The sequence below is a fragment of the Exophiala oligosperma genome, assembly GCF_000835515.1.
Source record: "Exophiala oligosperma strain CBS 72588 unplaced genomic scaffold supercont1.1, whole genome shotgun sequence".
NCBI lineage: Eukaryota > Fungi > Ascomycota > Eurotiomycetes > Chaetothyriales > Herpotrichiellaceae > Exophiala > Exophiala oligosperma.
In genome coordinates this window covers 4,372,574-4,400,198 of record NW_015622818.1, presented here as the reverse complement: position 1 = coordinate 4,400,198, position 27,625 = coordinate 4,372,574, and the positions used below count along the sequence as shown (strand labels likewise).

The 27,625-nt window shown below is 50.3% G+C and overlaps 7 protein-coding genes across 7 annotated transcripts; 5 read left to right on the top strand and 2 right to left on the bottom strand.

Annotated features, from left to right (window-relative positions):
• Positions 1-58: 58 nt before the first annotated feature.
• Positions 59-2,654, top strand: PV06_01497 (shikimate 5-dehydrogenase; the record flags this gene model as incomplete). Its single annotated transcript, XM_016402104.1, has 2 exons — positions 59-2,400; positions 2,448-2,654. The coding sequence occupies exons 1-2, from the start codon at positions 226-228 to the stop codon at positions 2,652-2,654; spliced, it is 2,382 nt and encodes a 793-aa protein (XP_016269157.1). The 5' UTR covers positions 59-225.
• A 216-nt stretch (positions 2,655-2,870) lies between these two features.
• On the top strand, positions 2,871-4,528 carry PV06_01496 (shikimate-5-dehydrogenase; the record flags this gene model as incomplete). The annotated part of the gene is made up of 2 exons (XM_016402103.1): positions 2,871-3,393; positions 3,453-4,528. The coding sequence occupies 2 exons, from the start codon at positions 2,871-2,873 to the stop codon at positions 4,526-4,528; spliced, it is 1,599 nt and encodes a 532-aa protein (XP_016269156.1).
• A 653-nt stretch (positions 4,529-5,181) lies between these two features.
• On the top strand, positions 5,182-5,665 carry PV06_01495 (3-dehydroquinate dehydratase, type II; the record flags this gene model as incomplete). Its single annotated transcript, XM_016402102.1, has 1 exon — positions 5,182-5,665. One exon carries the CDS (start codon positions 5,182-5,184, stop codon positions 5,653-5,655), a length of 474 nt encoding a protein of 157 aa, XP_016269155.1. The 3' UTR covers positions 5,656-5,665.
• A 233-nt stretch (positions 5,666-5,898) lies between these two features.
• Positions 5,899-6,891, bottom strand: PV06_01494 (uncharacterized protein; the record flags this gene model as incomplete). The annotated part of the gene is made up of 1 exon (XM_016402101.1): positions 5,899-6,891. One exon carries the CDS (start codon positions 6,889-6,891, stop codon positions 5,899-5,901), a length of 993 nt encoding a protein of 330 aa, XP_016269154.1.
• A 10,557-nt stretch (positions 6,892-17,448) lies between these two features.
• Positions 17,449-18,835, top strand: PV06_01493 (uncharacterized protein; the record flags this gene model as incomplete). The annotated part of the gene is made up of 3 exons (XM_016402100.1): positions 17,449-18,195; positions 18,246-18,644; positions 18,698-18,835. 3 exons carry the CDS (start codon positions 17,449-17,451, stop codon positions 18,797-18,799), a joined length of 1,248 nt encoding a protein of 415 aa, XP_016269153.1. The 3' UTR covers positions 18,800-18,835.
• Positions 18,836-19,177: 342 nt separating this feature from the next.
• PV06_01492 (uncharacterized protein) lies at positions 19,178-20,298 on the top strand (the record flags this gene model as incomplete). Its single annotated transcript, XM_016402099.1, has 5 exons — positions 19,178-19,235; positions 19,297-19,381; positions 19,454-19,647; positions 19,707-20,100; positions 20,151-20,298. 5 exons carry the CDS (start codon positions 19,178-19,180, stop codon positions 20,296-20,298), a joined length of 879 nt encoding a protein of 292 aa, XP_016269152.1.
• Positions 20,299-26,999: 6,701 nt separating this feature from the next.
• PV06_01491 (uncharacterized protein) lies at positions 27,000-27,447 on the bottom strand (the record flags this gene model as incomplete). Its single annotated transcript, XM_016402098.1, has 3 exons — positions 27,000-27,075; positions 27,155-27,290; positions 27,342-27,447. 3 exons carry the CDS (start codon positions 27,445-27,447, stop codon positions 27,000-27,002), a joined length of 318 nt encoding a protein of 105 aa, XP_016269151.1.
• Positions 27,448-27,625: the final 178 nt, after the last annotated feature.

Sequence of the window (27,625 nt, the reverse complement as noted above, 5' to 3'; positions counted from 1 at the left end):
ACTGCGTGGGATTTTTTCCTGGGGGCTGCGCGGGCGTTATAGTCTCCTCATTGACAGTCACGTGATCGGCTAATGTTCTTGCCGGAAATGTTGGCCTCCCACTGCAGCACCGTGCACTGAATCTGCCAGAAGAAAGACACCCTTATCATTGCCATTTCTTCTCTGAAAACCTGTGTTAATGCTGAGGACAGATGGAGGGCTACTCTGGAATGCACCTTAGTGACCATGAAGCGGAAAGCTGAGGCACTTGAGTGCGCCCCCGACCTTTATCCTCAGGTAACAAACAGCCATGCGATGACTTCTGTCCCGGAGACTGCGTCTCGTACATCCTATTCGAGGCTGTCTTCTCCAGGCCGTCATACAGGCCCTGATACTTCCGACACAGTCGCACTCCTGGAAGCGCAGACAACAGCGACTGATAAAATGGTGTACAGCTCCCATGCTAGCATCCTTCTGGTTGGGTTTCCACGAGCCGGCAAACATACTCTATCCGTGATTGCATCTGTGGTTCTGCGCCGTCAGTATGTCGACTTTAGCAAGGCCTTTGAGAAAGGGACGGGCATGACACCGTACGACTATATCTCCACTCATGGAATGCCATCTTACCGCGAGGCTGAGACAAAAGCTACCCAGTCCCTCCTCAGCACCTACAGTCACGATCACGTGATTGGCGGCTTGACGGCGTTCGGTAGCAATGCTCAGAAGCGGTTATTAAGGACCTTCGCTCAAACACATCCTGTCATCTACGTTCAAAGAGACAAAACTGACCTTGGCGACATGTTTGGGGATCAAAACAACCAGGAGCAGTTGTACAGGATCCACGATGCCTTTTACCGTTCGTGTTCGAATTTTGATTTCTACAACATTACTTGGACTCTCGATAGTCCCAACGCAAGGAATCCGGCTAGAACGCTAAAACTCAAGCAGACCGAGGTGGATTTCGTTCGTTTTCTACATCGTATCTACGGACGCGTCCCACAGCTCCTGCGGTCTGTCTGTGCTTTGTCTGCTTCCTACACTTATGTACTACAGGTTCCGCTTCACTGGCTCGACGCGCATGTCTTAGAATACGATGCACTCGAATCTGGCGCAGACATGATCAGTATCGTCATCGACCCAAGGCTCAATACTGCCGAGGACTTTCTGGAATTGATTCCCAAGGCAGTGGCCACTTTGCGAAGACATGCGAGAGCTCCCATCATGATGGATGTCTCATATTTAGGAGCGCAGGACTCGGTCAATTATCTCAAGCTCCTTCGACTCTGCCTTCGGAGTTCTCCAGACTTCTTGACGGTGTGTCTGGGGATAGGCCGTGATCAGGTGGAATCCCTCGTGTCACTCCGAGGTTCCACTCAAATTGTTGGAACCCTTCATTATGAGAGTAGCAAGCAGGCCAGAGTTGCGGAGGAAGTTTCATGGACTAAATTACATGACCTTGCGATGCAACTTGCTTGCGATGCTGTTCGCGTCACCCACGAAGTTGCTTCCGCCCCGGAGAATTTACAACTTCTTTACGATGCTCAGATCGCTCGGGAGACTTGGACAATGCCACTGATTGCGTACAACACAGGTGCTCTCGGCCGGACTTCTGTCTGTTTCAATCCAGTCCTCTCACCAGTGGTCCTTCCTACCATGTCTACCGACGGTGTCACAATCGAACAAGCTCAAATGGCGTTGTATTCCAGCTTCATCCACTCTCGAAAGAAGTTTACCATCCTCGGGCAGAGCGTTTCGTACAGTCTTTCACCTGCAATGCACAATGCAGCATATGTTGCGTGTGGCATGCCGCATTCTTATGGGTTGCGCCAGTCAGATGATCTCAGCACCATCCACGAACTCTTGGCTGATCCCGAATGTGGTGGTCTAGCAATCTCTTTGCCTTTCAAAATGCAGGTCTTGCCCATGCTGAACAGTGTAAGCCCCGAAGCGCAAGATATCGGCGCAGTCAATACGCTAGTCATTGAGAGACGCCAGGACCAGTCTAATAACACTGATACTATCATGAAAGGTTACAACACCGATCACGTTGGCATCCGGGAGTGTATTGAGCGAAAAATATCTCCCGCCAACTTCATTCGCGATGGCAGTACTGCTCTAGTTATAGGAGCTGGAGGTATGGCCAGGGCAGCGATCTATGCCTGTCGAACCCTGGGAATTAGGATCGTATGCCTTTACAATCGGACGGCTTCACATGCAGAAGCACTTGCGAACCACTACAGGCAGCAGAATTTGGATGTCCATGTACTTTCAACCTTAGAGTCTGAGTGGCCTGAGGGACTACGTCAGCCTACAGTGATCGTATCCTGCATCCCTGCTCATTCTATCTCCGGACAAGCAGCTCATGAACTGACTATTCCGGATCAATGGTTGCAAAGCCGAACGGGCGGAGTCTTCGTCGAGGTAAGAATATACGAGTGATCAGAACCTCCGCGGCTAACTGTTCATAGCTGGCGTACAAGCCGTTGGTGACCCGGTTGATGGATCAAATGCAGTCGAGGTCCACAGGGGGCTGGGTCGTGGTGGATGGCCTCGATGTGCTCGTTGAGCAGGGCATTTCACAGTTCGAGATTCTCACTGGCAGACCTGCCCCAGTCCACGTGATGAGGAGGGCTATACGACAGCAATATGAACTAGTGGGTTCTGCACTACAGTAGATCACCGGAAATGTTCGACTAGGTTTGATCCCGGCAGATAAGTGGGTTGGTGCCATTCCTAGGGCGCGCGACTCACGGTCCCGTAATGGACCGGCTGAGCCCTTTGCCGTGAGTGGAGCGCGTGTTTGGAACGCCCTCCAACCAAAACCGCTTATATGGCCGGTTTTTCGAGGCCAATACCCTCTGCTTGGACGCTGGAGGTCATTTCATCAAACTATGGCTTCACATATGAGCAACGGCACAAAGCAGGATTTGATATCGTCGTACTATGCCCAAGCAAAACAAATCTTCCTCGTTCCGCTCACCTTTCCTGATCTCACACAAACAGGCAGCAACCTCGAAAGGATCAGCTACGGAGGTGATGTGTGGGAGCTTCGGGTTGACCTGCTGAGGCTCAACGAGGGGACTAAAGTACCCTCCAAAGACCATGTGCTCTCGCAACTGGACTGGTTGAGACAACGCTCGAACCTCCCTATCATCTTCACCGTACGGACAGTCTCACAAGGAGGCAAATTTCCGGATTATGCAGCACCTGAAGCCCTTGAACTGATGTTACTCGCCGCCCAACACGGGTGCGAGTATATCGACGTGGAGTTTGCTTGGCCCGAATCCCTGAAGCAAGAAATTGTCAAGCACAAGGGGACCAGTAAACTTATCGCCTCGGTCCATGACTGGACTGGAGACATCAGGTGGTCAGATTCCTTGTTTGAGCACTACATAGAACAGAACACTTACGGAGGTGCGTTGCATCAGCCCGTGCCAATTTTTACCTCAGGTCCATGCTGACGACTCTTGCAGATATCCTGAAGCTCAGCTTTCAGGCTACTGACATTGCAGACTGCCACGAACTGGCACTACTGCAACGGAAATATAAGACGCATTCGGGCAAACCCATTATTTCAGTGGCTATGGGTTCGGCAGGCCAGCTGTCCCGCATCATCAGCCCCGTCTCTTTTGTCACCCATCCTCTTTTACCAGCCCCGTCGGCACCGGGTCAGATATCCTTGGCCCAGGTCAACTACGCTAAGCATCTCATGGGTCAACTCCCAAAACGCAATTTTTTCATCTTTGGGAATAACATTTCTCATTCGCTAAGTCCCACCATTCACAATACTGCTTTTGCCGAGCTAGGTTTGCCGCATCATTATTCGATACACCAAACACCTCAGATCGACGATACTGTGCGTGATCTAGTGCAAAAGCCCCAATTTGGCGGCGCGTCGGTCACATTCCCTCATAAACTGAACATCCAACCGCTTCTGGACTCCGTGTCAGAGGCTAGCACCAGAATTGGAGCGGTGAACACAGTCATTGTTGAGGAGACCAAGTCAGGCCGGACTCTCCGCGGTGACAACACCGACTGGGTTGGTATCTTGAGGTGCATCCAGGGCAGCGGGTTGAGCAAACTTGACACTGGTCTCGTTATCGGGGCTGGTGGCGCAGCACGCGCAGCTGTGTACGCATACAGGCAGATGGGCGTTCCACACATAGGTCTGGTGAATCGAAGCAGGAACACCGCGGAACGTCTGATAGCCGACTTCTCTCCTCTGCAAGTTGACATATACGGGTCTCTGGCTGAAGCGCCGACCGCAGACGTGATTGTCAGTTGCATTCCCGCCGACGACGTGACCGAAGCCGACATCCCAGAGCACATCTTCGCGACGGGCGCCGGGGTAGTGATTGAAATGGCTTATCGCCCGCCAGTTACTGCTCTCATGCGGGTTGCATCACGCCAAACTGGCTGGAAGGTGGAAGATGGCGTTGCTGTGTTGAAAGAGCAAGCATATTGCCAATTCGAAATGTGGACGGGCAGGCGTGCTCCCGTTTTAGCGATCCGGGAAGCTTTAGATACAAGGAATGCGGCCAAGTCGTAAATAGGCCCGGACCTTCAGCCGGATGGAGGAGAATTTTTGGGACCCCAGAAGCCCATATAGATTACGCGGGATAGGTTTTCCTCATCAAAGACAGTATCTACGAGGAGGTCCTGACCAGGAAAGGGACCTCCTCACACGACTGCTGTACAATCGCCGGAAGGCCTCGCACCAGCGTCACATCTGTTCGAGGCCAGTGCTAATAATTAACACCTGGAGGGACTAGAGTTTTGTAAACTTGAGCAACATGTTCATCGTTGGAGAGGTGAACACGTGAACGTATCGGGGATACTCAGCTCTTTGACGCTCCCAATGCCTCTTCTGGTGTCCCCACACAGCCGCGATGGAGCCTTTTCGGCTAAGTTCATGCCGCACTGCTGACTGACTACGTCCGACCAGAGAGGATCGGTGCCCACGCCTGGATTATAAAAAAAGGCAGCCTAGCCCAAGAGTGTTGTGGCTCATATGGTCAGTCGTAAGGAAATCGCCGAGCCTTTTATTCATCATAAAGTGTATATCTTCCCTACGTTGACGGGCGACATTGTGCATGGGTTGAGACTTATCCGCCAGGAAAGAGAAAGCAGGAGGGAACTTGCGCAAAGACTGCGTCTTCTATTATGCTTGGCGTACCTGCCCAAGCGTCCCAGGCGTCCAACATGGCCGAGGAGCAACTTAAAAAGATTCTTCTTATCAATGGACCCAACCTCAACCTCCTTGGGACGCGAGAGCCGGCTATCTACGGGTCAACGACGCTCAAGGACGTGGAGGACTCCATGTATCAGCAAGCCAGCAAGTACAACCTCAAGCTCTCATCATTTCAGTCGAACCACGAGGGTCACATTGTTGACCGGATTCACTCCGCCTACGAAGAGGGCATCGACGCCGTCATTATCAATCCCGCCGCCTTTACGCACACGTCGGTGGCACTTCGCGATGCCTTGGCAGGGCTCGATATTCCCTTTGTCGAGTTGCACATCTCGAACGTTCACAAGCGCGAGCCATTTCGGCACCACAGCTACTTGAGTGACAAAGCTGAGGGAGTCATTGCTGGACTCGGTGTATTCGGGTATATCGCCGCACTAGAATATTGGGCGTGGAAATTTCGTGGTGGAGCTGCTCTCCCTCAGTAAATGAACAACATGTGCAGTCCAGCGCCCAGGCTTTTTGTTGTCCGAATTGTAGTTGAAATCAAATGATGGTATGGACGAATGGGGAGCTGCGTGGGACTTGTCGCCACGTTCACGGCGGTAAAGTAGGTAGAAGGCCATCTTTTGTGGAAACAATCTCACTGTCTGGACAGAGCTACTGGGTCTATGTTATCAGACTTATTCTCTGTCAGTGTTCATTACAGAGAGAATCTAGAAGCCTCCAAATTACATCTGGAGAAGCTTTCGAATTGCACCCGTAGTCTCTTCAGGACTTTCTTGTGCCCAAAAGTGTCCCCCTGGTAAAAAGTCTACCAATACACCTGGAGAGTTCGGTATGTATTCACGAGCCTTTTCATACCATTCGCGCGGCTCTGTTTTGCTATCAAAGCCTTGCATGATCAACACTGGACATATCCAAGATTTTAGTAGCGTACGACGTCTTGCCAACCACTCGTTTCGGAACGTCGAACACAGAAAATATCGTTGTGCTGAGCGGCTGATGTCAGGGTAAGACCATTCTTGTATGATCCGGATCATTTCATTGTCGGGAATGGGTAAGACTGCCAGCCATGTGTACGCCCACAGAACAAGCCTTTTAGGGTCTTCCATGATACCCGTCCAAGGTGCGTTGCGGAACTGCTCTTCCTGCGGAGCAACGCTGGGATTAAAGTGATACAAATGTTGTTCACCACGACCGTAGCGAAGAATATTGTTGGGATGTTTCGCCACAATGAAATCGGCTTGGACAGTTCCTCGGTCATGACTGACAAGATTGAATTTATCGACACCAATCTGCAGGAGCATGGCGTACAGCTGTTCTGCCGCACCTTCATGGGTGTAGTCTCCTGGTGTCTTCTCGGATTGACCGTATCCTTTTAGATCAACTCCAATGCAGCGGTGCGTACTTGCTAAGCCAGCCATTTGGTGATGCCACATATACCAAGTGGACGGGATTCCGTGTAGGAACACGATAGGTTCCCCCTCTCCAGCTTCAACATAGTGCCAGGAAATCAGATCGTAGTCTCCGGGAGCTTTGACAAAATGATGTACAAAGGTGACTCCATCGAGGACTTCTGAATCTCCATCTTTGTCGGGTATTCGTAGTTGCATGGAGGCAAAATGCTCAAGGCGTGCATTTAGAGTCTCAGCAGCTGGCCCTGAGCCTTGGAGCAACTCTGCCGTTCTAGCAGGTAGCTCGGAATATTGGGAAGTCTCCATGATCAGCAAAATAGTAATGTCGAGCTCGTTCAGCTGAGGTACTGTGCCGAGGACTTTATGATCGCGATCAACTTCACAAAAACTTTAGCGAAAAGAGGGAAGGTAAGGTGGTTGGTCGATAGAGATACCCGGTTTCAATGAAGAATACAGAGTATATGAAGACTCTCGGTCAGTGGAGCAGATACCCCAACGTCATCTGCGAAAGAACGTTCCTATTACAAAGCGAGCGTGAAATACACCATCGTAGAGAACTTGCAGCAGTGGGTGACATCTATCAGAGTGACTACTGTGGTCATGCTGAAATCTGCTCCTGTGTTCTTTGAAGAGCCATCACACATCGGCGCATCGCGGCGTTGACAAAGTCCATACACAGGGGTCTTCACCACGTCGTCGGACACGGCCCTTAACTACGGCCGTAATCAGAGCCTCGTTTCCAGACTTTAGCAAAATGGTGGTCACAGACCTCATCAATATCGGCCCACAAGATCGCCATTCCATGTCAGATGCCGTAATCGTCTTCCGCGGAACCTTGACCCCGGATGAGCGAAAGCCGTTACGGGTCTCGGTTTCGCGGCATAGGACGGGGTACATGACTAGTATCCTGTCGTCTCACGGCGGATAATGGGGTCGATAAAGCTTATCCCTAATGCGTAGGGACCACTAGTTCTGCCTGTTACGGGTTCGGAAGATACCATTTGTATCTCTCTGGTGTATATCAAAATCTATTTCCTAGTTTGCATTCAGCAAGAGGATCAATTAATGCCTGACACTTCGGGAATTTTCATAAGGAAGTTGAGAGAACAGTTGTCAATCCAGCTGTCATGGCTACCAGCGTAAATGAGTATATCTTATACTACAACCGATACTCAATATGCTCCCTAATGGCTCTGTACACCCTGAGACTTCGAGGTCAGCCTAAAGATGCACAATCCGAGATGGCCGTGAGTTTGAAGGAAGTCGATATTTTTGGCCAGGAACAGTTGACGGAGCATTTCCTCTGTGATATCAATCCTGAAGGCCAGGTATGAGCAGAATTCCGAAGTACTGAATCTAGCCTGGCTAGTCGCTAAGATAATGCAAAAGGTACCTGTGCTCTCTTGCATAGGAAAATCAGGCAATATTCCAGACAGTCTGAAGATGACATTCTACATGGCATCCAAATATCCAGAACTCATGCCTGTCGCCCACGAGAAACAAATCCGTCAGTTGTTGATCGACCTCCACGCATTGAACTATTTCTCTTTGTCATTCCCTGGCCGGATGGATGTCATCCAGGGTATTGTGGATTCAATCAAAACTCGACTTGAAGATCCGACCATCTCAAACCGATATAGAAAGGCCCTCGAATTCAAGCTGTCGATGTACGTTATTCTATGCTTTCCTAACCCTTCAAATACCACATTCCAAATCCTGATAGATGAATAGAGTGCAAAAAAAAGGTTGACGGCCTCATTCCAACCGAAGTTACTAGAATGGAGCAACAAGCAAGGGATCTCCTTGCATCTCTGGACCGAATGGTTGGTGAAGAAAAGACATGGATCTTTAGTGACAAGCCTACAGCTCTGGATGCCCATCTAGTGGTGTTCATCGCACGTATGACAGACGTCGGGCGGGAGAATATAATTCCAGAGGGCTTGCGGAAATATGGTGCTCGAGCAAGACAAAATCCAGACTGGACCAGCATGATGGAGGGGAGGAAGACCATGGTTCCAAAAGGCAACTGAAGATGTCCATAGTTGCTAACTCCACTGTCTTTGATGAAAATTCCTTAAATCACACCGGTCAATATATTATCTTCGGAGTAAAAAAGCAGTGACTCCCATTGCTTCTCAAATTTCTCCAGACTTCTAGAATCGCAAACGGCTCCGCACGTTTGGGATAGTCGTTCCTATATCATTTTCACACCGACTGGGTGGATGGAGCGCATACTGCCCGAGTCGCCCAAATCATGGCGCCGATACAGTACCTGACTATGGGGGGGTAAGGGGAGGGGGGCGCTTCCACTAGCAGTTCTTGAGTTTTTCTGGATCTCTGGACTTATTGCGCGCATCCAGATCCGTCCTCCGTCCGTCTGTCCCAGCGTATTGAGGTCGCGAACTTTACGGCCGTGTCTTGACTCACAAACCGCGCTCAGGCCCTTTTTTGTCAGTCTATGAGCGGTCTTCAGGTGCAGCCGTGCTTGACCGTGTCTCACGTGCATGGCGATCCTATCGGCCGAGCATTTCTGACTCCAGGGTACTGGGCAGATCTCTGGGGCGGGAAGTGGAGGGATCCTGGGGTGTCTTTCAGGGTGGGTTATTGACATAGCAATGTACTGTATGCTGGTCGCAGTCTAACATGACGTCTTCCATTGACACACCAGAAGTTTTTCCAATCTCACGGTTTCCCGACTTCTGCCGTGTATACTATATGATGTTGATGACCCTCACCTGCTGGAAGAACCGAAGCTGGCTCCACGTCATATCACGATTAACAGCCTCCACCACTCTCGATCAACATGTCTGCAACCATTATTTTGGTGGCTGCCTCTATATGCTCATATTTTTTGTACCATCTTTTCGTCCTTAGAGCGAAATACCATGGTTTTAAACGTCTCCCTGGTCCGAAGGGTTACCCTCTTATTGGTAGTATACTCGATTTTCCCAAGGATTTCTCCTATCACAAGTTCACGGAGTGGGCTGCTGTGTACGGGCCCATATATCAGGTCAATATCTTGGGAGCGACACATGTGGTCATCTCGGACGTAAATATCGCCAACGACATGCTCGCTCTCAGAGGAGCCCATTACTCGGATCGGCCTGTTATCGTTATGCTACACGACCTTGTATCCGGAGGCGGTAATCTAGGCTCGAGTCCGTTGAACAAATACTGGCGTAATGCTCGAAAATTGGCGGCGGCTCAACTTTCTACGGTTTCCCTTGAAGGATGGGGAGATATGCAGATATTCGAGGCCGCACGGCTAGTTGATGACCTTGTCCAGGATCCCGATCGATATGACTATTTCTTCGAACGGTATTCGTCCGTCACCATGTTGCAAATCATCTACGGGAAAAAGGTATCCCGTGCCGAAGAAGAGGGCCACGTGAAGAAAATTATGACTATTGTTCATACCCTCGAGCGAACCGGAGCCCCGGGGGCTTATCTAGTCGACTTTCTCCCTTTTCTGAGATATCTGCCAAAGTCCCTCGCAGGGTTCAAACGAGAGGCCGAAAAACTACACAACTTTGAGTACTCATATTTCCATGGACTGGTGACTGAGGCACGTGAGCGATATATCACTGAGAAGCCATCGAATGACGGCACTCGCGCCGTTATCTACGGCTACTTGGACAATGAGAAGAACTACGACCTATCAGACTTCGACCTGGCCTATTGCCTAGGGACACTGTTCGAGGGCGGCTCGGGAACTACCTCATCCACCATGCAATCATTTTGCCTAGCCATGTGGTACTACCCGGAATGGCAGAAAAAAATTCAACAAGAGATCGATGAGGTTATCGGCGACCGTCTACCCACTTTCGATGACTTTCCAAGATTACCGACAGTGCGTGCTGCAATCAAGGAGACCCTACGATGGAGGCCGGTAGTACCTGGAGGTAAGTAACCAATCACCCTGCACCCTATGACTGCAGAAATACGAAAACCGCGACCCAAGGTCAGGACTTGAACGGATACAATACTGACTTTCAAGGGATCCCACATCTATCAACCAAGGAAGGCAGCTTTGACGGCTTCTTCATCCCCAAAGGCGCCATCATTCACGCTAACCAGTATGCGATGTTTAAAGACGAGAGCATTTACCCTGACGCCGAAAGCTACAATCCGGAACGTTGGCTAGATCCGAAGTATCCCACTTTCCAAGCTCCCCTGAACCAATACCCAAACATTAAACGTTACGCGTCTTTCGGGTTTGGCCGGCGAATCTGTCCTGGTTTCGTTGTGGCCGAGCGGTCCTTGTTCATCGAGACGACTATGTTGATGTGGGCGTGTAGCGTGACTAAGAAACACGATGATGACGGAGCAGTGATTCCAGTGCCATGGTACGAGTATAAACCCGGGGTCAACACTGGTCCAAAAAGGTTTCAGTTTGCGGTGAAAATTCGAGAAGAGAAAAGAGCTCAAATGCTGAGGAAGGCGTGTCAAGAACAATACTGATTGGCGAGATCGATGCAGTCCGCCGTAAGCTTTCACATACGGTAATAAATGTCGATGTTATCAGTCAATCAACATTTTGATTTCGCATGTGTGACTGTTTCTCGGTTGTTTGATAAAGTGCAGCCTGCCTTGAGAGAAAGCTGAAGTAAAAAAAGGTTGTAGACGCAAGCTACGAGCGCTGCCGATGGACATCCATGGCATCGGGAAGTGGTCTGAGATTCGTGTGCAAACGAGGGCTTGTTTTGTCACAATAACGCTAGGGCATCATTGAGCGCAGTTTGGTCGAGCTTCTCCGCGGTTGAAAACTGCTAGCGAGGAAGCTCAGTGTAGCAAAGCTTAAGACACAAGTATAGTCTAGTAGTGTTTTGACTTTTCTGAATACTCAGGCTCGTTAGTGAAATTATAAAATGCAGTGCCCAGGTGTAATCCTTAGATGGGAAACGATCAAAGGTTCTCTCGAGGTTCATTTGCGCTATATCATTTGGCGTAGTGAAAAAGTTAGTGCAAAACGAGTCTAAGCCGAGATACGAAATGACAGCTATCTTAGCGATTTCTTAAGATTTTGCAATACGTGTTAAAAATATTGGTAAATAATTTTATTAATCTAGAGTATCTAGATAGAAAGACCTAATTACTCATTATGTTACTCCGTATTACTCTGCCTATTCTGTAGGTCATTCCGGACCGTCTCACTAGCTTTTTGCTTGAGCACCTCGATCATCCTCTTCCACGACTTTATAGCGCGACGTGCGTACTCATCAGGGATGTGAGGCCGTGGATTGAACAGATCTCGCGAAAAGCTTTCGGCACTAATTAAGCCCAAATAGCCCATTTTCACGACAATGGTCTCCAGGATCTTCTCCACCGGCAGGTAACCCCCATACTCTTCTTCGTAGCAAAATAGTCTTGCATTTCGGGACCAACTCATCCTTGGTCTCTGCATCTGGTCATAAAACGGATGACCCTCAACCAAAGGCTCATATAATCTCTCAGCATCACTAGGTTGCACGTAGAATATCTTCTTGACGTCGAGCTCCCGAATCATCTCGTCCAGCGACTCGTCCAATGCTCTGTCACCGTCTTCGTTCATCCCAGACATCGCTGTAGGATCTCCCCACACGCGGGCTGCAATGTGGTAGGTATCAAGACACAATCCAAAATTAGGCCTGTTGACCCGCTTCACCATCTCCCATGTGCCCTGCCAGGTGTCGATGTGTGTGCCCCATGCGACGCCTTCGTAGGCGAAGGATATAGGTTGCGCCTGTTTCAGGCCCATTTCAGCCATCTCAATTAGATCTTGCGTGATGATACCGACATCACCCGTGGTACCCTCACCCAGCCAGTTCGTTGGTATCTGAATGAGGCGGGTTCCGAGGACAGCTGCCATCTTCAACCACAGCTCGAGCTTCCTGATCCTCACCGCGTGCTCCGCTCGGTCTAGCAGACCTTCGTAGAACCAGAATGGTTGCAATACCACAACTTTCAGACCGAGGTCATCGCATATCTTCCGGATAGATTCGGCTCCCTTTATCTGACCTTGCGCAGAGTCATCGTGGCCCAGGGTTTTTGCTTCGTTGATGATGTCGGCCTCGACGATCTCCACACATTTGAAGCCATGGCTTGCCGCTGCAGAGAGGCGCTTAGTGATCGGGTGTACCTCTGGATTTCCCAATGACACCGAAGCAAGTGTGGGCTCGAAGTCCATCCTTCCTGGGTTTTAATCTTTGGGGGATGATGGCATGGGGGTGGTTGAATGGGAAACGCCTAGGGAAGAAGCTGGAACATGAGTCAATGTCTTAATAACAAACGGCTCAATTCTTCAATACAACAGTGCGTGGAAACCTACCGAGCACATGTCTGCGATAGCTGACAAGTAATTCTGTGGTATTCACAGCCGATGAAGTCAAATCGGCCCGAAGACGAGCAGATACGGCCCATTTCCATCTCGTCCCTTTGTTGCAGGTTGGGTGCAGAACGGGGCCAAGGATCACCGGTACAAGTCATAGCCGAATTAGTGAGCCTTCTACGCCAATGCGCTCGGCCTGATGGGAAAATTCATCTCGAGTTCTTCGAAGTCAAGTCACTCCCCGCAATTTGGACGGTCGTGATGTGGGGTGGAATTGCCAGATACTTTGGGCCAAGGTACCTAGGTAGGACGGAGTGGCCACCTCGTTTGCTATCGTAGCACTCAACACTGTCCAGCGACGTAGTCTTTTACTCTTAACATGATTCATATCGCTTGAGTTCGGAAAGCCACGCCTATTTGGGCCGGGAGTCTAATTTGACTGGGTAGTCAGTGGTCTCAATTTCAGTCGGATAGACAATGTTCGCCTGCCGCCGGATTTCGTCCACAGTTTCCATGACGAGTATCGATTCATCCCAAGGTATGGTGCGGCATTCCACCTCCTCAGCAATCCAACATCTCGCCGCGGCGTCTGCTTCCCAAAACATCCCGTGGCCGCCTGCAGGAATATCGAACTTGCGCTCAAACGCTTCTTTGCCAATCATGTTGGGTATCACTTTGATGCTCTGAGGTCGATGGGCGGGTCCCCATACTTGGATCTCGCCTTTCAAGCCATATATGTGAACCGTGGGGCCTCCGTCAGCAGTTGCATCTGGTAGAACCATCGAGGTAGTTGCGATGCCATGTGCAGTCTTCAGCCTCGAGTTAGACGGCATGTCGAAGCGTATGACCAAGCTTGTCATCTGATCTGTCCCGGAAGATTCGTGAAACTCGACAAGGCTCGACAGACTATGAGGAGGGCGTCGAGTCTCGGGATTTTGGGTGTGATAAAGCGTTTGAAACAGCCATGTAAGGGTGTAGACCCCAATATCCAGTAGTGCACCGCCGGCCAATGACTTGTTGAGGTAGCGATGTGATGGATCTAAAGCTTCGGGGTCTGTTCCAGTCGAGTTATTAACATAGACTCGGACAAGGTCGCCGATCACCCCGTCCTGGATCATCTGGCGTATGGTGATGCTCAGAGGGAAGAAGCGCGTCCAAACTGCTTCCATGAAGAAAAGCGACTTCTCGCGAGCCACCTCGTACAACTTGTGTGCCTGGACAGAAGTCACGGTCACAGGCTTCTCACAGAGTACTGCTTTGCCATTGCTCAACGCGAGCATGCAGTTTTGATAGTGATGTGAGTGCGGACTCGAGATGTACACGAGGTCAATGCTTGGATCTTGGACGAGCTCTTCATATGATCCATACGTATTGCACGCGATTTCCGAGGGTTGCCGCGGTTGGACTATCTCTTCCTTGAAACGCTCCGCCGAGGCTGCTGACGACGAAGAAGCAACACCAGTCACAACGTGGATAATGTCTTCTGTTCCCCTGGACTTGGGATCAATCAGGAGGTCTTTGGCGAACGTCCTAGCAATATCACCCGTAGCTGAAATGAAATCAGTAAGTAATTCGCACTATTGTTGAATCTTAGTCCACTCACCCATCAAGCCCCAGCGGACAACCTTGGGTGTAGCTGGCGCCATCTTCAGTCGACACAGCCTTGTTCAACCGTCACACAACTTCAAGCAAATATCGATGTCGTTAAACAGCAATGAAAGCGATCAGTGCGGGGCGGCACCTTTTAGCTGATCTGGCGTCTTGTTAAAAAAAATCTTTTGGTTACAACGACACGAAGCAACGATTATTGATGTGGATTTCAGTCTAGTGTACGGCTGTATCCTCAGCCGTGGCTTTTCCAGTGCGTTTGGAGCTGGATCAAGCTCCGGGTATGTTTTCTGTTACGGAGGGCATATCGATGATCAACATTGTTAGTATCTACATACCGTAGCCGGGCCGAGCTCCCTTCCTAGAAAATCATGAATGCTAGCTGCCTCGTAGCCTAATAATGATTTAGCTTTACACTGTATGGGGCCGCCTGTTGTTGAATTAGCAGAGAGAGGATACGCTTCCTGCTGCTGGTGAGTGGGCGAGAGTGGTACGCACCCTAGCTTGTGTCAAGTGTCGTCGATAACTCTGGGGCAGACCGTTCGACTTCAAGATCATCAAAGTAGCATTCAGAATTACTCTGAAAATATGCTAGTACCAATCTCAACGATGACATGAGTGACGCGTTTGACACCACTAGAATCAAAACTTTGAACGAGAGATGATCAGAACTTCTGTACACCTAGAGATAAAAGATGATATACTTCATTTCTGCTACTCGTCACCATGATTCACAAAAATAGACTTTTCCTGGGTCCATGCAAGCAGGGCCGCTGAGCCCTTCTGACGCCCTATTCCTGATGCCTTAAAGCCCCCGAAAGGTAGCTCATAGGCGCCATATGGGGACGCGGTGTTGACGCCCACACTCCCCGCTTCCAGAGCTCTTGCAACTCTCATGGCCTTATTGATGTCTTTCGTAAAGACCGAAGCATAAAGACCATCTAATCCATTGGTTAGCAATCCTATCTGTGTGCTACGTGAGGGGCGAGCGACTGACATTCTGTATCGTTAGCCCGGTGCACCACCTCTTCTTCCGATTCAAACTCGTGCAGCACCAATACAGGGCCGAATATCTCTTCCATATTGGCTCGGCTGGTGTCGGGAATCTTTGTAAGAATCGTTGGGAGGATGAAATTCTTGCCAAATTCCCGTGCGGGTTTTCCGCCGAGCAGCACCTCCCCGTCCTTCTTCGCGATATCGAAATAGCGAAGGATGTTTTGCGCTTGTTTCGAGTCTGCTTGAGGGCCAAGGGAAGTATCTGGCTTGCTTGGGTCGCCCTGATTAAGAGTTTTGAAGCGAGCAGCAAGCAGTTCTTTGAATTTGCCCGCCACTGGTTTCTCGACGTACGCTCGTGAAGAAGCAGTACAAATCTGTCCAGCATCTGTGGAATGCTTAGCACAAGGACATAATCAGTGGGACATGCCCACACTGACTCGTGGTGATCGACTTCATGGCAAAAGTCGCAGCTTGTTCCAGATTCGCATCTGCGAAGACGAGCAGCGGCGACTTGCCTCCGAGCTCCAGTGCTACGTCCTTCAGATTCGATTTTGCTGCAGCCTGCATCACAGCACGACCGGCATTCGTTGATCCTGTGAAGCTTATTTTACTGTCATGGCTTAGCAGGATGACGTTGCTCAATACAAGCCCGCGTACTTACCGAATCTTCATATGGGAAGACAGCAATGATCCTGTATCGCCTGCTCCTGATATGATGTTGACAATTCCAGGTGGGAACCCGGCTTCTGCAGAGAGCTGGCCCAGGTATATGCCCTGTTGATGCAGTCAGTACACATATGTCGGGGTCATGGGGCAATGCGAGGGTCCTACACTGAGAGGCGATTTCTCCGATGTCTCATCGAAAACCAATTGTCAGCACATCGAAAATAAGTAACCGCTGGGAGCCTGCTCACCTTCAGTATCAAAGCATTTCCAGCGCCGCAAGATGGACCAATCTCATGGCATGCCTTCACTTTGTCAACAACGCTGCTTGATACAACTGAAGCTAAACGCTCACCAACATCGTTGGGAAATTCCAGGGGACGATAGCAGCGACAACTCCGAATGGCTGCCGCACCATCAAATTGAGATGGTCAGACGCGTTGAGAGAGGTTCGGCCATGAACAATTTCAACCAGCCCAGAGAAGAAATTCATGATGTTTCGCCCCTCCTCGATATCTTCTGCCACCTGACACACAGGTTTACCCATGCATACCGAGTCAAGCTTCAGTCCAGTCAGTTACAAATACCTCAGCCTAAAAATGCATACACGGCTGACCTCTTGGAGATACTCTCTGTTTTCATGGATCAAGTCCGAAAACTTTCGCATCACCCTCGCCCTCAGATATGCTGGCGTCGCGGACCATCTGGGCTGAGCGTCTTGAGCTGCCCGAACTGCCTTGTCGACATCAGCCTCACTTGCAATCGGCACATCAGCGATATGAGTGCCTGTGGCTGGATTCTGGACCTCATGTCAGTGTCGCCTGGGAACCCTTTTCCCTTGATGTGCAACGAACGTATAACGGATAAGTCTTGCCCAGCTCCGGGTTGGCATACTCGCCATTGATCCACAGCCTGGTTTCGTACTTTGACATGTTGTTACTTAGCGAAGCTAGTATCAATCTCCTGGAAGACTTCTCAGTCGAAAACAAACTGACAGTTTCATTAACTCTTAGATATGTGCATCGAGAGTGGTGATTAAAAGGCACATTGAACCTGACAGAGCGGAAGTGCATTTTGCCATTTTTCTACCGGCCTTTCGATTCCTTTGAGGGGCTGTGGAGAAGAGAGCTTCGGACGAAGAAATAGCGCTCCAAGCTCAAGATCATGGTTCAATGTGGCCGGACAGATATATGGGCCACAGCGCATACTGATTATAAATGACTAAGAGCGAGCCATTGCCGCGAAACCACGGTTGTACTTTTAACGATTTTCGCGAAGAGGCCTTCATCATGCCACCTCTTATCAAAGTCGGTGTCGCGGGCCTTGGGGCTATTGGGTTCGGGATGGCCGAGAGTCTAATCAGATCCGGTTTCAATGTCACAGGCTACGATATCAACCCTGAGTTTATGAGAAAGCTGGAAGAGGCAGGTGGTCATGGAGTCTCCAGTGCCTCAAAGCTCGCTGCGGCTTCTGAATGCTGTATATGCGTTGTGGCCACTTCTGATCAGGCAAGAGCCCTTTTCTTAGAGCCCGCAAAGGGAGCATTGTGGCACCTCCCACCATCAAGTACCATTATCCTAGGGATAACCGCTCGACCAGACTTCGTCGGCGCTTTTCAGCAAGAAATTCGCGATGCGGGCCGCACAGACATTTCCCTTATTGATTGCCCTGTATCAGGAGGTGAAGCTCGTGCTAGGGCAGGCACTCTGTCGCTGCTCTGCAGTGGAGATATAGGAGGCATTCGGAGAATAAATCTCATTCTGCATGCCATTGGTTCACAGATCCACGAGATTCCAGGCAGCTTGGGTGCAGCTTCACGCATCAAACTTGCACATCAGATTCTGGTTGGCGTAAACATTGCTGCGGCTGTTGAGGTGTCACCATTGGCACGTGCGTCTGGACTCGAGCTCGGAGAGGTTCACGAGCAGGTGATGGGTAGCGATGCAGCCAGCTGGCTGTTTGGGCAGCGAGTTTGCCATATGCTGGATCCGAAGTCGATACCGGCATCCTCTCTGTCGATCATCGTGAAAGACTTGGTGAGCTCATAATTGCCTCTGGCGCCGAACTCGATCGACTAACTCCTTAGTCAATGATATCAGCATACGGGCGATCCTATGCCGTTTCCTTGCCCATGTCTCTCATCGCAGAGCAGTTATTCAAGTTTGCAGCATCCGCACAATGGGACTTGGGTGATGATACCAGCCTAGTGAATTTATATTTGCCGCAGGGGCCGCACCAAGGAGAAAAGGAGCCAGTCTCCATACAGGACGTTCAAACACTGCTCTTCGGCATCCATACTGCTGGTTCACTCGAAGCAATGTCCTTTGCAAGAGAGCTGGAGGCTCATTGGCCCTCATTTGTTTCCGTGGTCAAGAACGCCGCGGGCGCGAACAAGGCGTTTGAGATGCTGCTAAAAGACATGGGAATGGAGTATGCACCAGAAAGGATTTCCCAGGAAGGCTTCACAGCTCTGAGTACCAAGATGGTGAGCACCTTCTTCCGGCGACATCCACCGAAATTACTGATTTGGTTCCTCAGGCATCGATCGTGGACAAGATTTCAGTGTGTGGACCACCATTGCCTCTGACTTCGATCGCAATCCAAGCTCTGTCTTCTGTACGTTGGGGTGGACAGGTTTGATCTTAGCCGGTTCTCAATAAGGAGATTGCCGTACAATTGCAAGTCCGCGAAGCAGAAGTTTCTGCCGTTGACACTGCGGGTCCACCTAATCAGGGGCTTCTCCACGGGTATGAAATCACCCAAAGATACTCGAGGAGTTAGCCGAAAAACCCCCCCGCCAACTCCAGTTTTCAGGCGCTAGTAGCAATGTCACAATGCATCTGAGAGCGTCATACAAGCAGGGAAGCGTCTGCCGTGGCTCTGACCACGATCCGCAAAGTGATTGTTATAGGCCTTGAGCAAACCGTACCTCAAATACTGCAGTTAGATGGTGCAGTCTTGGAAGTTTTTCGCACATCATACTATCATCCCTTCACTTCGATAAGCACTAGGAACGTCATGGCGCCAGGTCGGCTACTCCAGGACAAGGTCGCTCTGGTCACAGGTGGTGGCAGCGGTATGTGTACAATCTTTGAGCTGTTACATACACATACACAGTGACTGATTGCCCTTCGAAGGCTATGGTGAGGGTATTGTGAAGCTCTTCGCCGAAGAGGGCGCCAAGCTCTTGGTGGGCGACATCAACGAGAAAGCTGGCCTACGGTGAGGATATGCTCTGGGCTAAATTGAAACTCTCTGAGCTTGTGCTGACGGGTACCATGAGCCTTGATACAGCGTTGTTGATGAGCTAGTCACCAACAATTGTTCTGCGAAATTCATTCAGATGGATGTGACAAAACGACCAGATTGGGATCGAGCTCTCGACATTGCGAAGTCTACATTTGGAGACATCGATATCCTCGTCAATAACGCCGGCTGGACGTACCGTAGGAAAGATACACTCACGGTCCCTGAGTGTGAATACGACCGTTCGTTGAAATGGAAGATGCCGCAGAATATGTGGTCCCGTGCTAACGATCGCGTCCAGGAGTTTTCGACATCAACGTCAAAAGCATATACCATGCCACTAACGCCATCATGCCGCATTTCTTGGAAAAGCAATCTGGCAACATTATCAACATCAGCTCTTGCATCACCGAAGATCCGACCACAGGCCTCACATGGTACGGTGCAAGCAAAGGTGCAGTCGACATGATCACCCGACATCTCGCTGCTGAGTATTCTCATTTGGGGGTCCGTGTGAACGGAGTTTCTCCATCTATTGGCAATACTGCGCTTTTCAATGACTTCGTTGCCAATAACGCCCCAGATGAGAAGGTATTCCAGAACCTTTATCCCCCATTAGGACGGCTTTGTTTGCCCCTCGACATTGCCAAGGGGGTTTTATACTTCGCTTGTGACTATTTCAATGACTTCCAGACGTAGGTTGCCTCGCTTTCCTCTGCTTCTGGGCCCCCTGACAGTCTACTAGAGGCATAATCCTGCGCGTTGACGGAGGCAAATATGTAAGCCAAAGACACTCCTTGGGTTTTGGAGAGGACCTAACCACCGTGGCAGATTTGAAAGGGAGAGGGGTACATGAAAGTGGGGGAAACATCACCGAAGACATGGCAAGATGATTCATGTCTAGAACTGATATTGTTTCACCCAGAAGGTCGAGCTTGTGGATTGTGGTGTGGATATTCTATCGCTTCAGATTCATAGAATTGCTATAGTCTAAGTAGGGGTACGGCCTTGCATTCGTACGGCTGTTATCTCATCGAGCGCGCATGCCTCGCAGAATTGAGAACTCCCTTACCAGGCATTTATCTTCCCAGCACACCTCCGTCAATAAGAATGTCCGCTCCTGTGATGAAATCGCTAGCAGCGCTTGCAAGAAAGATGACCACACCCCTCAGATCATCTGGAGTTCCCCATCTCCCAATCGAGGTCCGGGCGCAGACGACTTTCGAGAACTCTGGATCGTCACCCAAATCCTTGGCCATGCCGGCATCTATCCAACCCGGGCTAATTGAATTAACCTGGATACCGTGACCAGCCCATTCGTTACTCATTGCCCGAGTCATGCTCTTGACAAACGCCTTGCTGCAAGAGTAGACGGAGACGTTGGTCTGCACAAGTTCGGCTGCCATGGACGCGATGGTGATGACTTTGCCCTTTCTGCCGAGCTTTAGCATCCGGGCTGCGAATGATTGGCATACTAGGTAGGCTGCTTTGACGTTGAGGTCGATCACCTTCAAGAAACATTAGTCATTGTATGAAGTCGCAGTAACAGTAATGCGTAAACAGCAAGGAGAGCGAACCCTAGTCAATGTTTCGACAGTGGTATCAACGATCATCGATCGATGGGTGACACCCGCAGCATGGAAAAGGACGTCCGGAACGACGCCGGCTGCCCAGACGCGCTCAAAACACCCTTTGATAGATGCTGCGTTAAGCAGATCGCATTCGAAGGACTGGAAGGACTGTCCTGCTCCCTCGATAGCGTGACGCAGACTTTCCGAGTTAGGGTCATTGGGAATCTGAATAGATACCACGGATGCCCCTGACTCTGCTAATGCGGTGGCAACCACGAGTCCGATACCTCCAGTTGCACCAGTGACGATGATGGTCTTGCCTGAGAGGCTGAACAGGTCCTTCGTGGGGGTTCTATGGTTGTTGCTGGCCATGGTCAAATTTGTGTGTTTGTGGTCTGGCTGAGAGCTGAGTTAAAGGTTGAGCTTGTACCGGTGTACTAGTATTGTGTATAATATTTGGCTTTGATCCTGTATCCAAAAGTTCCGGCACCGTAATTAAAGGGAGGAGCAGCTAGAACCTGAGTACTCCTAGCTTCAATTGGCATGGTGGAAGAGGCCACGGTGAATTCACCCGTGCATGAAATGGCCAACATCACCTCCTCAGGGTCCACATGGGTAGGTTACCGACTTTAGAACAGGGACCGTAAACAGCCTTTAGCAAAAGATGCTGCCGCGTGCACGTCTATCTAACCTGACAGGGTACTGTTTGAGGTTTAATCGTGTCATACGGTATTAGACTAGTGCTACATCTAAACATAACAATGAATCCAGTCATAAAGGATACGGGCCGACAACAGATGAACCGTCGTCGCATGAAGGGATTCACTTTTTTATGTGACCCCGCCAGACCCATGCGTGACTGTATATTGCGACAAGAAAGCATCAAGCATCGCTTTCCTGGGAGCCCTGCATTTTGTGAACAGCTCAAACTGCGCACAGCCTTGCTCGTACAGAATCTCAATAGGGTCAATGCAGACCCATCCGCGAGGCTTCTCCCGCAATTGTTTACCCAGACTCGTAGCTCGGCACTTCCAGGTCAACTTCTCATGTCAGTGGCGTCGAATCTTCGACATGTAACTGTACTTACATCTGCAATGAGCCCTCCTGTAGGGTTACTGAACCAATCGTGTGGCAACTCGGGAGGATATTCTGGAACGGGTTCTGTGGCTCTTGCTGGTATAGCGCAAACAATGACGCTGGGCTTGCGGGCACGCAGCGGCCAAGGCTCGTCACAGGACTTCAGGACATAGAAGGCTGGTTTGTAGGTTGCCTGCGCCGAAGATATTTCCTCAGCGTCCGAATCCTGCAGATCACCGCATGTATGCTCGAAATGCTCTTTCACCTGCAGCGCATTTTCATATGTGCGGTTCAAGATGACGATATGCCCGACCCCGAGTTGCACGAGTGCGTATATGGCAGCTCTAGCTATGCCGCCTGCACCCATGACAAGGGCTGCAGTCTCTTTCGTGATGTGGTTCGCCGGTGTGCAGTGTTTGGCGATGCAGCCGTAGATACCCATCCAATCTGTGTTCTCTGCCATAAGGAGGGTTGGTTCGTCCAGATCTTCAAGATTGTCTTGACCAAGTTTGAGGCTGTCAGAGTAATTGGAAAGAGGCAAAATCGTATTTGCGGCTCCAATCAGTTGTACCGCGGGACTTTGCTTGGTGACCAACGTGAGAACTTGAGACTTGAATGGAAGACTGATACTCGCGCCTCCGAAGGACCCTTGTGAGGAGATTTCTTTGATGCTGCTGAGGTCGGATGATTCATAATGTTGATATGTGAAGGGCAATCCACATGATTTGAAGCCCGCGTTGTGCAGGGAAGGTGAAAGACTTTGCTTGACTTCGGCTCCAAAGACATAGTATTGCTTTCTTCTAGGAGGAACCAGCATGTGCCATGCTATCCTTAGCTGGCGAGCCGAAGCGAGCCCAAGTTTTGCTATTGATCCTTCTCTTGGTTCCTGAACATCCCCATCAGGTATAACAGGTGTCATCAGAGTGTTGACAACTTGTGAAAGACGGCCAAAGGGGCCAACATTGAAGACAATTGTAGGGGTAGAAAGTCCCAGCTTTAAAATGGACTGTGATATTTGTTGGCAAACATAATTGTCCTGGAGAGATGTGGAAAAGCCACAGAAGTTGACCACATCACACCCCAGATCATGAGCCCGACGGCAGAGCGACAGTACGTCACCCGACTGCTGAAAAGATTCGAGAGATCGGGCAACGTGGAGATAGCCGATTACCTGCGTTAATCCTTTCGTTTGCACGATTTTGCTAATGACTTGATCTGGTGAGCGCAAGTCAACCGTGAGATACTCCGGCGCAAGTCGTAGTATCGAATGCAGAAGGAGTTCGTACACCTTCGGCTGGTTGCTAGGGGGTGAGGTGCCCAAGTCAGGCGAAGTCAGTACATTGACGATTACCGGTATATCTAGCTGTCGGCGGACACTAGCCAGAGCCCAGGCCAGCGTGTCTGTCGACAAGATTGAATGCCACTCATGAAGGGGGCCAGTGATATTTAGTTGGACCGCATCGTGACCGGTGTCGAGAGACTTCAAGTATTTACTATTGCCCTTGATGTCGCGGAGATCAATAAATAGTACATTCGAACCCTGCCGAAGCCTAGGCCCGGGCTTTGAAGACTTCTGAATGTCTGTGTAGCGCTTGGTCTGAAACGTTGGTCCGAATATATTGCACAGTAAAATCGAGACATGTGCCCGAGTTTTGCGCAACACCAGCGGAGCCTGCGACAGAGTCTGAGACTTTGTTTGCAGGAAAGTCGTGAGCGTGGTCTGCCATTGTGGCTCTTCGGCTTCGTCCAGATTGAAAAACTCGTAGTTGCTTCGCTGACGGAAGAAGAAGTGCATATGCTCAACAGCATTGTTCCAACCCCCTTCATCAGCCAGTCCGAGATAGTTCTGGATCAGTTTCCTTTCCCGAATGACATACACAATAGGATGTTTCTGCGCGTATCTTTGGGAGAACCGATTTTCCTCCCACGATGTGATGGTTCCGCAAGCAAAGACACACCGTTTCGTGTTAGCCTCCAACACTTCCTCAACAACATCCAGCTTCCGCCGGCGATAGCTTTCAGCGCCATGGCGAATGCGATATTGCTGTTTCGTTGAGCCGGTGAGCTTCTCGAATTCGCGATCACAATCAATAATCTTCCAACCCAGAATCGATCCTGCGATGACGGCTAGACTCGAAGTTCCGGTAGCCCTTGGACCGACAAACACGATCGATGCATCCTGATCGTGTCGACGGTGGCATGGCCAAGGCAGACTTGATCCTGCACAAGAGACATGTCCATTTGCTCTGGTGGAAGTTATGTCGACGCCGCCCTCTGTTAGCAGTTCATCCTCCACCGTCAACTTTCGCTTCATGGCTGGTACGCAGGCAGATATCGAGGGTATCATGCAAAAGGCGAGGGAAGGCGTAGGCATCCTCCATTTGCGGAGTGCGTTCAACGTCGGGTAATGTCATTCCCGAGTCTTAACCACCGAAGCCCTTGCGCCCCAAGGTTCGGGAAAGAAATCGATCCACTCTGGCATTCGCTAGAGGCGTTCGGCGCGGACTTCAGGCAGGATCCTTCGGATCCTTTCGGTACTCCGTACTTTGAGCCACCAATCGCCGGCAATAGTTTACGGCACCGTTACCCCTCGGTATGGGGGTCCGGGCATCAGGGGATGAGAACAAGGTGCAAGCCCCTAAGACTTCTAAGGCTGGCCCCAGAAAAGACTATTGTCGCTTGCAGTCTTAATCATACATTCTGCAACCCCGGAGGAATTCACACAGCTCACGGATTGACATGCAGTCAGATGCAGCAAATAACGTAGCCGATGAAGATGGTGGCAGAAGGGCAGGAAAGAGACAGCGGATTTCTCGGGCGTGTGCTCCTTGCCGCTACGCCAAGTTGCGCTGTGACGGTCAGCAGCCAACGTGCACAACCTGCAAACAACAAGACAAGCGTTGTACATACGAAGCGCGCTTCAAGCGCCGGGGTCTTCGTTGTGGCTATGTGCGCGTCCTGGAACTGCTCTGGGGTCTGACATTCCGCGAAGTTGGGAATGTCGAGTCAGTTGTGGACGAGCTCCTCGGCCGTCTTTCGAAACAAGACTTGACTGCAAGTTCTGACCGCACCGACTCTACCGCTCCTGCCTCTGTGCTCCTTGATAAGTGGAAGCAGAGCCATGTAGCACGACACATTGATGTCCTGCTCAATGATGACGACGAACAGCATGCCGATGGTGACGAGGGAGGAATTCAAGACGAGCTTCAATCTGGCTCTGACAGCAAACCATGTTGGGTAGTCGTCAGCAACGAACGTCACCGGCTGGGCCAACTCCAGCAGGCTACAACTCCCCCAGAGGCTCAATCACAAGCAAAGGCCCTAGGTGCAGAACTTCGGTGGCAAGGAACTGGTTCTGGCATCCAGCCTCCAGTTTATGCCCCTCAGCTCCTGCAGCTGTTCTTCCGCTGCGGACAGTCGTGGCTCCCCATACTTGAGCGTCATGTTACGCTGAAAACAGCTTTTCAGTATTCTGTGGGCTCTCCATTGCGAGACTGTGGCGATCGAGCAGCCCTGTGGGCAGTGTACGCCTACTCCTCGTCATCTCTCAGTCATCTTCTCACAGACAACCATGCACGCCAGGACGCTCAATTCCACTCCGACGACTTCTATGCGCAAGCCTATTCAATGTTGCCGCTGGACTCGGATCGACCAGTAGAGCTTGGACACATACAGTGCGGAGTGTTGCTAGCACTTACTCGGCTCGGCTCAGGGGCTACTACAGCAGCGTGGCGGCTGATGAATATCACCGTACAAATGTTGCGGGAGATCACAGAGCAACAGCAAACCGCCGCATCGCACGACGCGGTAGCCAGAGCATGGCTTGTGTGCTTCATCGTCGTCACGATCTCATCCGCTGGTCGGCAAGCAACTCCGTTGCTACATTACAATGAAGTGGTCAGGTATTTGCAGCTCGACGAAAATGGGGTTGAGGAATGGCAACCCTGGCAACGTCCGAGGACTGTACAGGATCAAGACATGTTCTTAGACACGACAACAAACATCCCGACACACTCTGTTGGCATGCTCATTCTACAAACAAAGCTATTGCGATTCGTCAACGGCAATTTACATACTAAGGTCCTTCCGTGGGAACTGGACAGATGCGAGCTCGATGAATGGAAGCATGATCTTTCAAATTACTTGATACGCACCGGACTGGCCACAGTTCTTGGAAATAAAGATCTTAATTTACTTGTTCTACCACCGAGCTTCATGGGGTTGGGTATCATGTACAGCGTTTTGGTGAAAAGGGGTTCTGAGGCAGACAATCCCCCGGTACAAGCAGGCGACGGAACGTCAGAATGGATCGACTATCCCTTACTTTCGCAGCCTACTCTCCAACACCTGAGAAGCGACGAACACTTTCGCAAAAGCTTTCCTGTATTATATTTACTCTCCACGAGGTTGCTAGCTGATGACTGCTCCAGTGTGGTTCCAAGCGAATCCAACAATGCCTGGAGACAGGATACCGGGCTAGGCGGCCCTCTCCCTAGCACAAGGTCGTCTCAAATCGACTTACAACCTAGAAGTTCTGTGACAGCCGTGCAGGAGCATTCAGAGCAGGACACTGCGACTTTAAACACGAATGTTGGCCAACTCGGAAACTCGATCCGCGAGAAGGGCCCAGAATCTGATATAACATTCATTGATAGCCACGTCTTCGCTGCAGATGCACCCTTCCTCGAATTTATGGATGAGTTAGATGATTGCTCAATGTGAGTCCCTTGGTGCACGGTGTTTTCTGAGCTAACAAGCATTCCCAGACTTGATAATGACCTCTTTGGAAGATCCTTAGGTTATACCTTCTGAGAATCCACTCCCCCACGCCGTCATTGCTCACTCCAGCGTAACTGCCGACCATGCCACAGGCGTCATAAATCACTCCAATGAGGTCAAGGGAGCATTCGACCCCGCTGATCATGCTCATATGTAAATGTTCTTCTTCAAGACCGATCCATGAACGGCATGTCACAGATGAGCAAGTCTTCGAAAAGCTTTGGCCGACACTCTTTTATGATCCTGCAAGTTTGTGTTAGTCAGACAAGGTCATTGAGTGACTGTTGTTACAACGAGGAGGTTGCCATTTGGGTAAACCTACTTCTCATGAGCTGGATGATGTGCGTAGACCAAGGCGTCCTTGGCCTCGTCAAGCACTGCAACCAGAGAGACGTCGTAACCACTCGTACGGTCGGCCGTCTCCGGCAGTGGTTTGCTTACATCAACGTATCTCAAGCCTGCATATCTTGTGTCAGAACATAATGATGGCATTTAGCAAACTCGTATACCTGGCACGACGCCAACCAACTTGTGCACTTCCGATTTCCAGTACTCAAATACTTCCGTCTCGTATTGCGGCCGTAACTTGAATAGTACTATGTGGTAGACGCCCATATTGACTTTGTTCTGATGAGACTAGATGTCAAGCGAGAAGCACGATAGAACGCAATGTAATAGTTTCCTCATTCTCGACAGTTTTCCGTAGTTCAGCTCGAGCCGGCTAAGTTCTTGTGCAACTCATTTGATTCTGGATAAACATTTTGTTCATATGGGAACCTAGTGGGATAGCTGA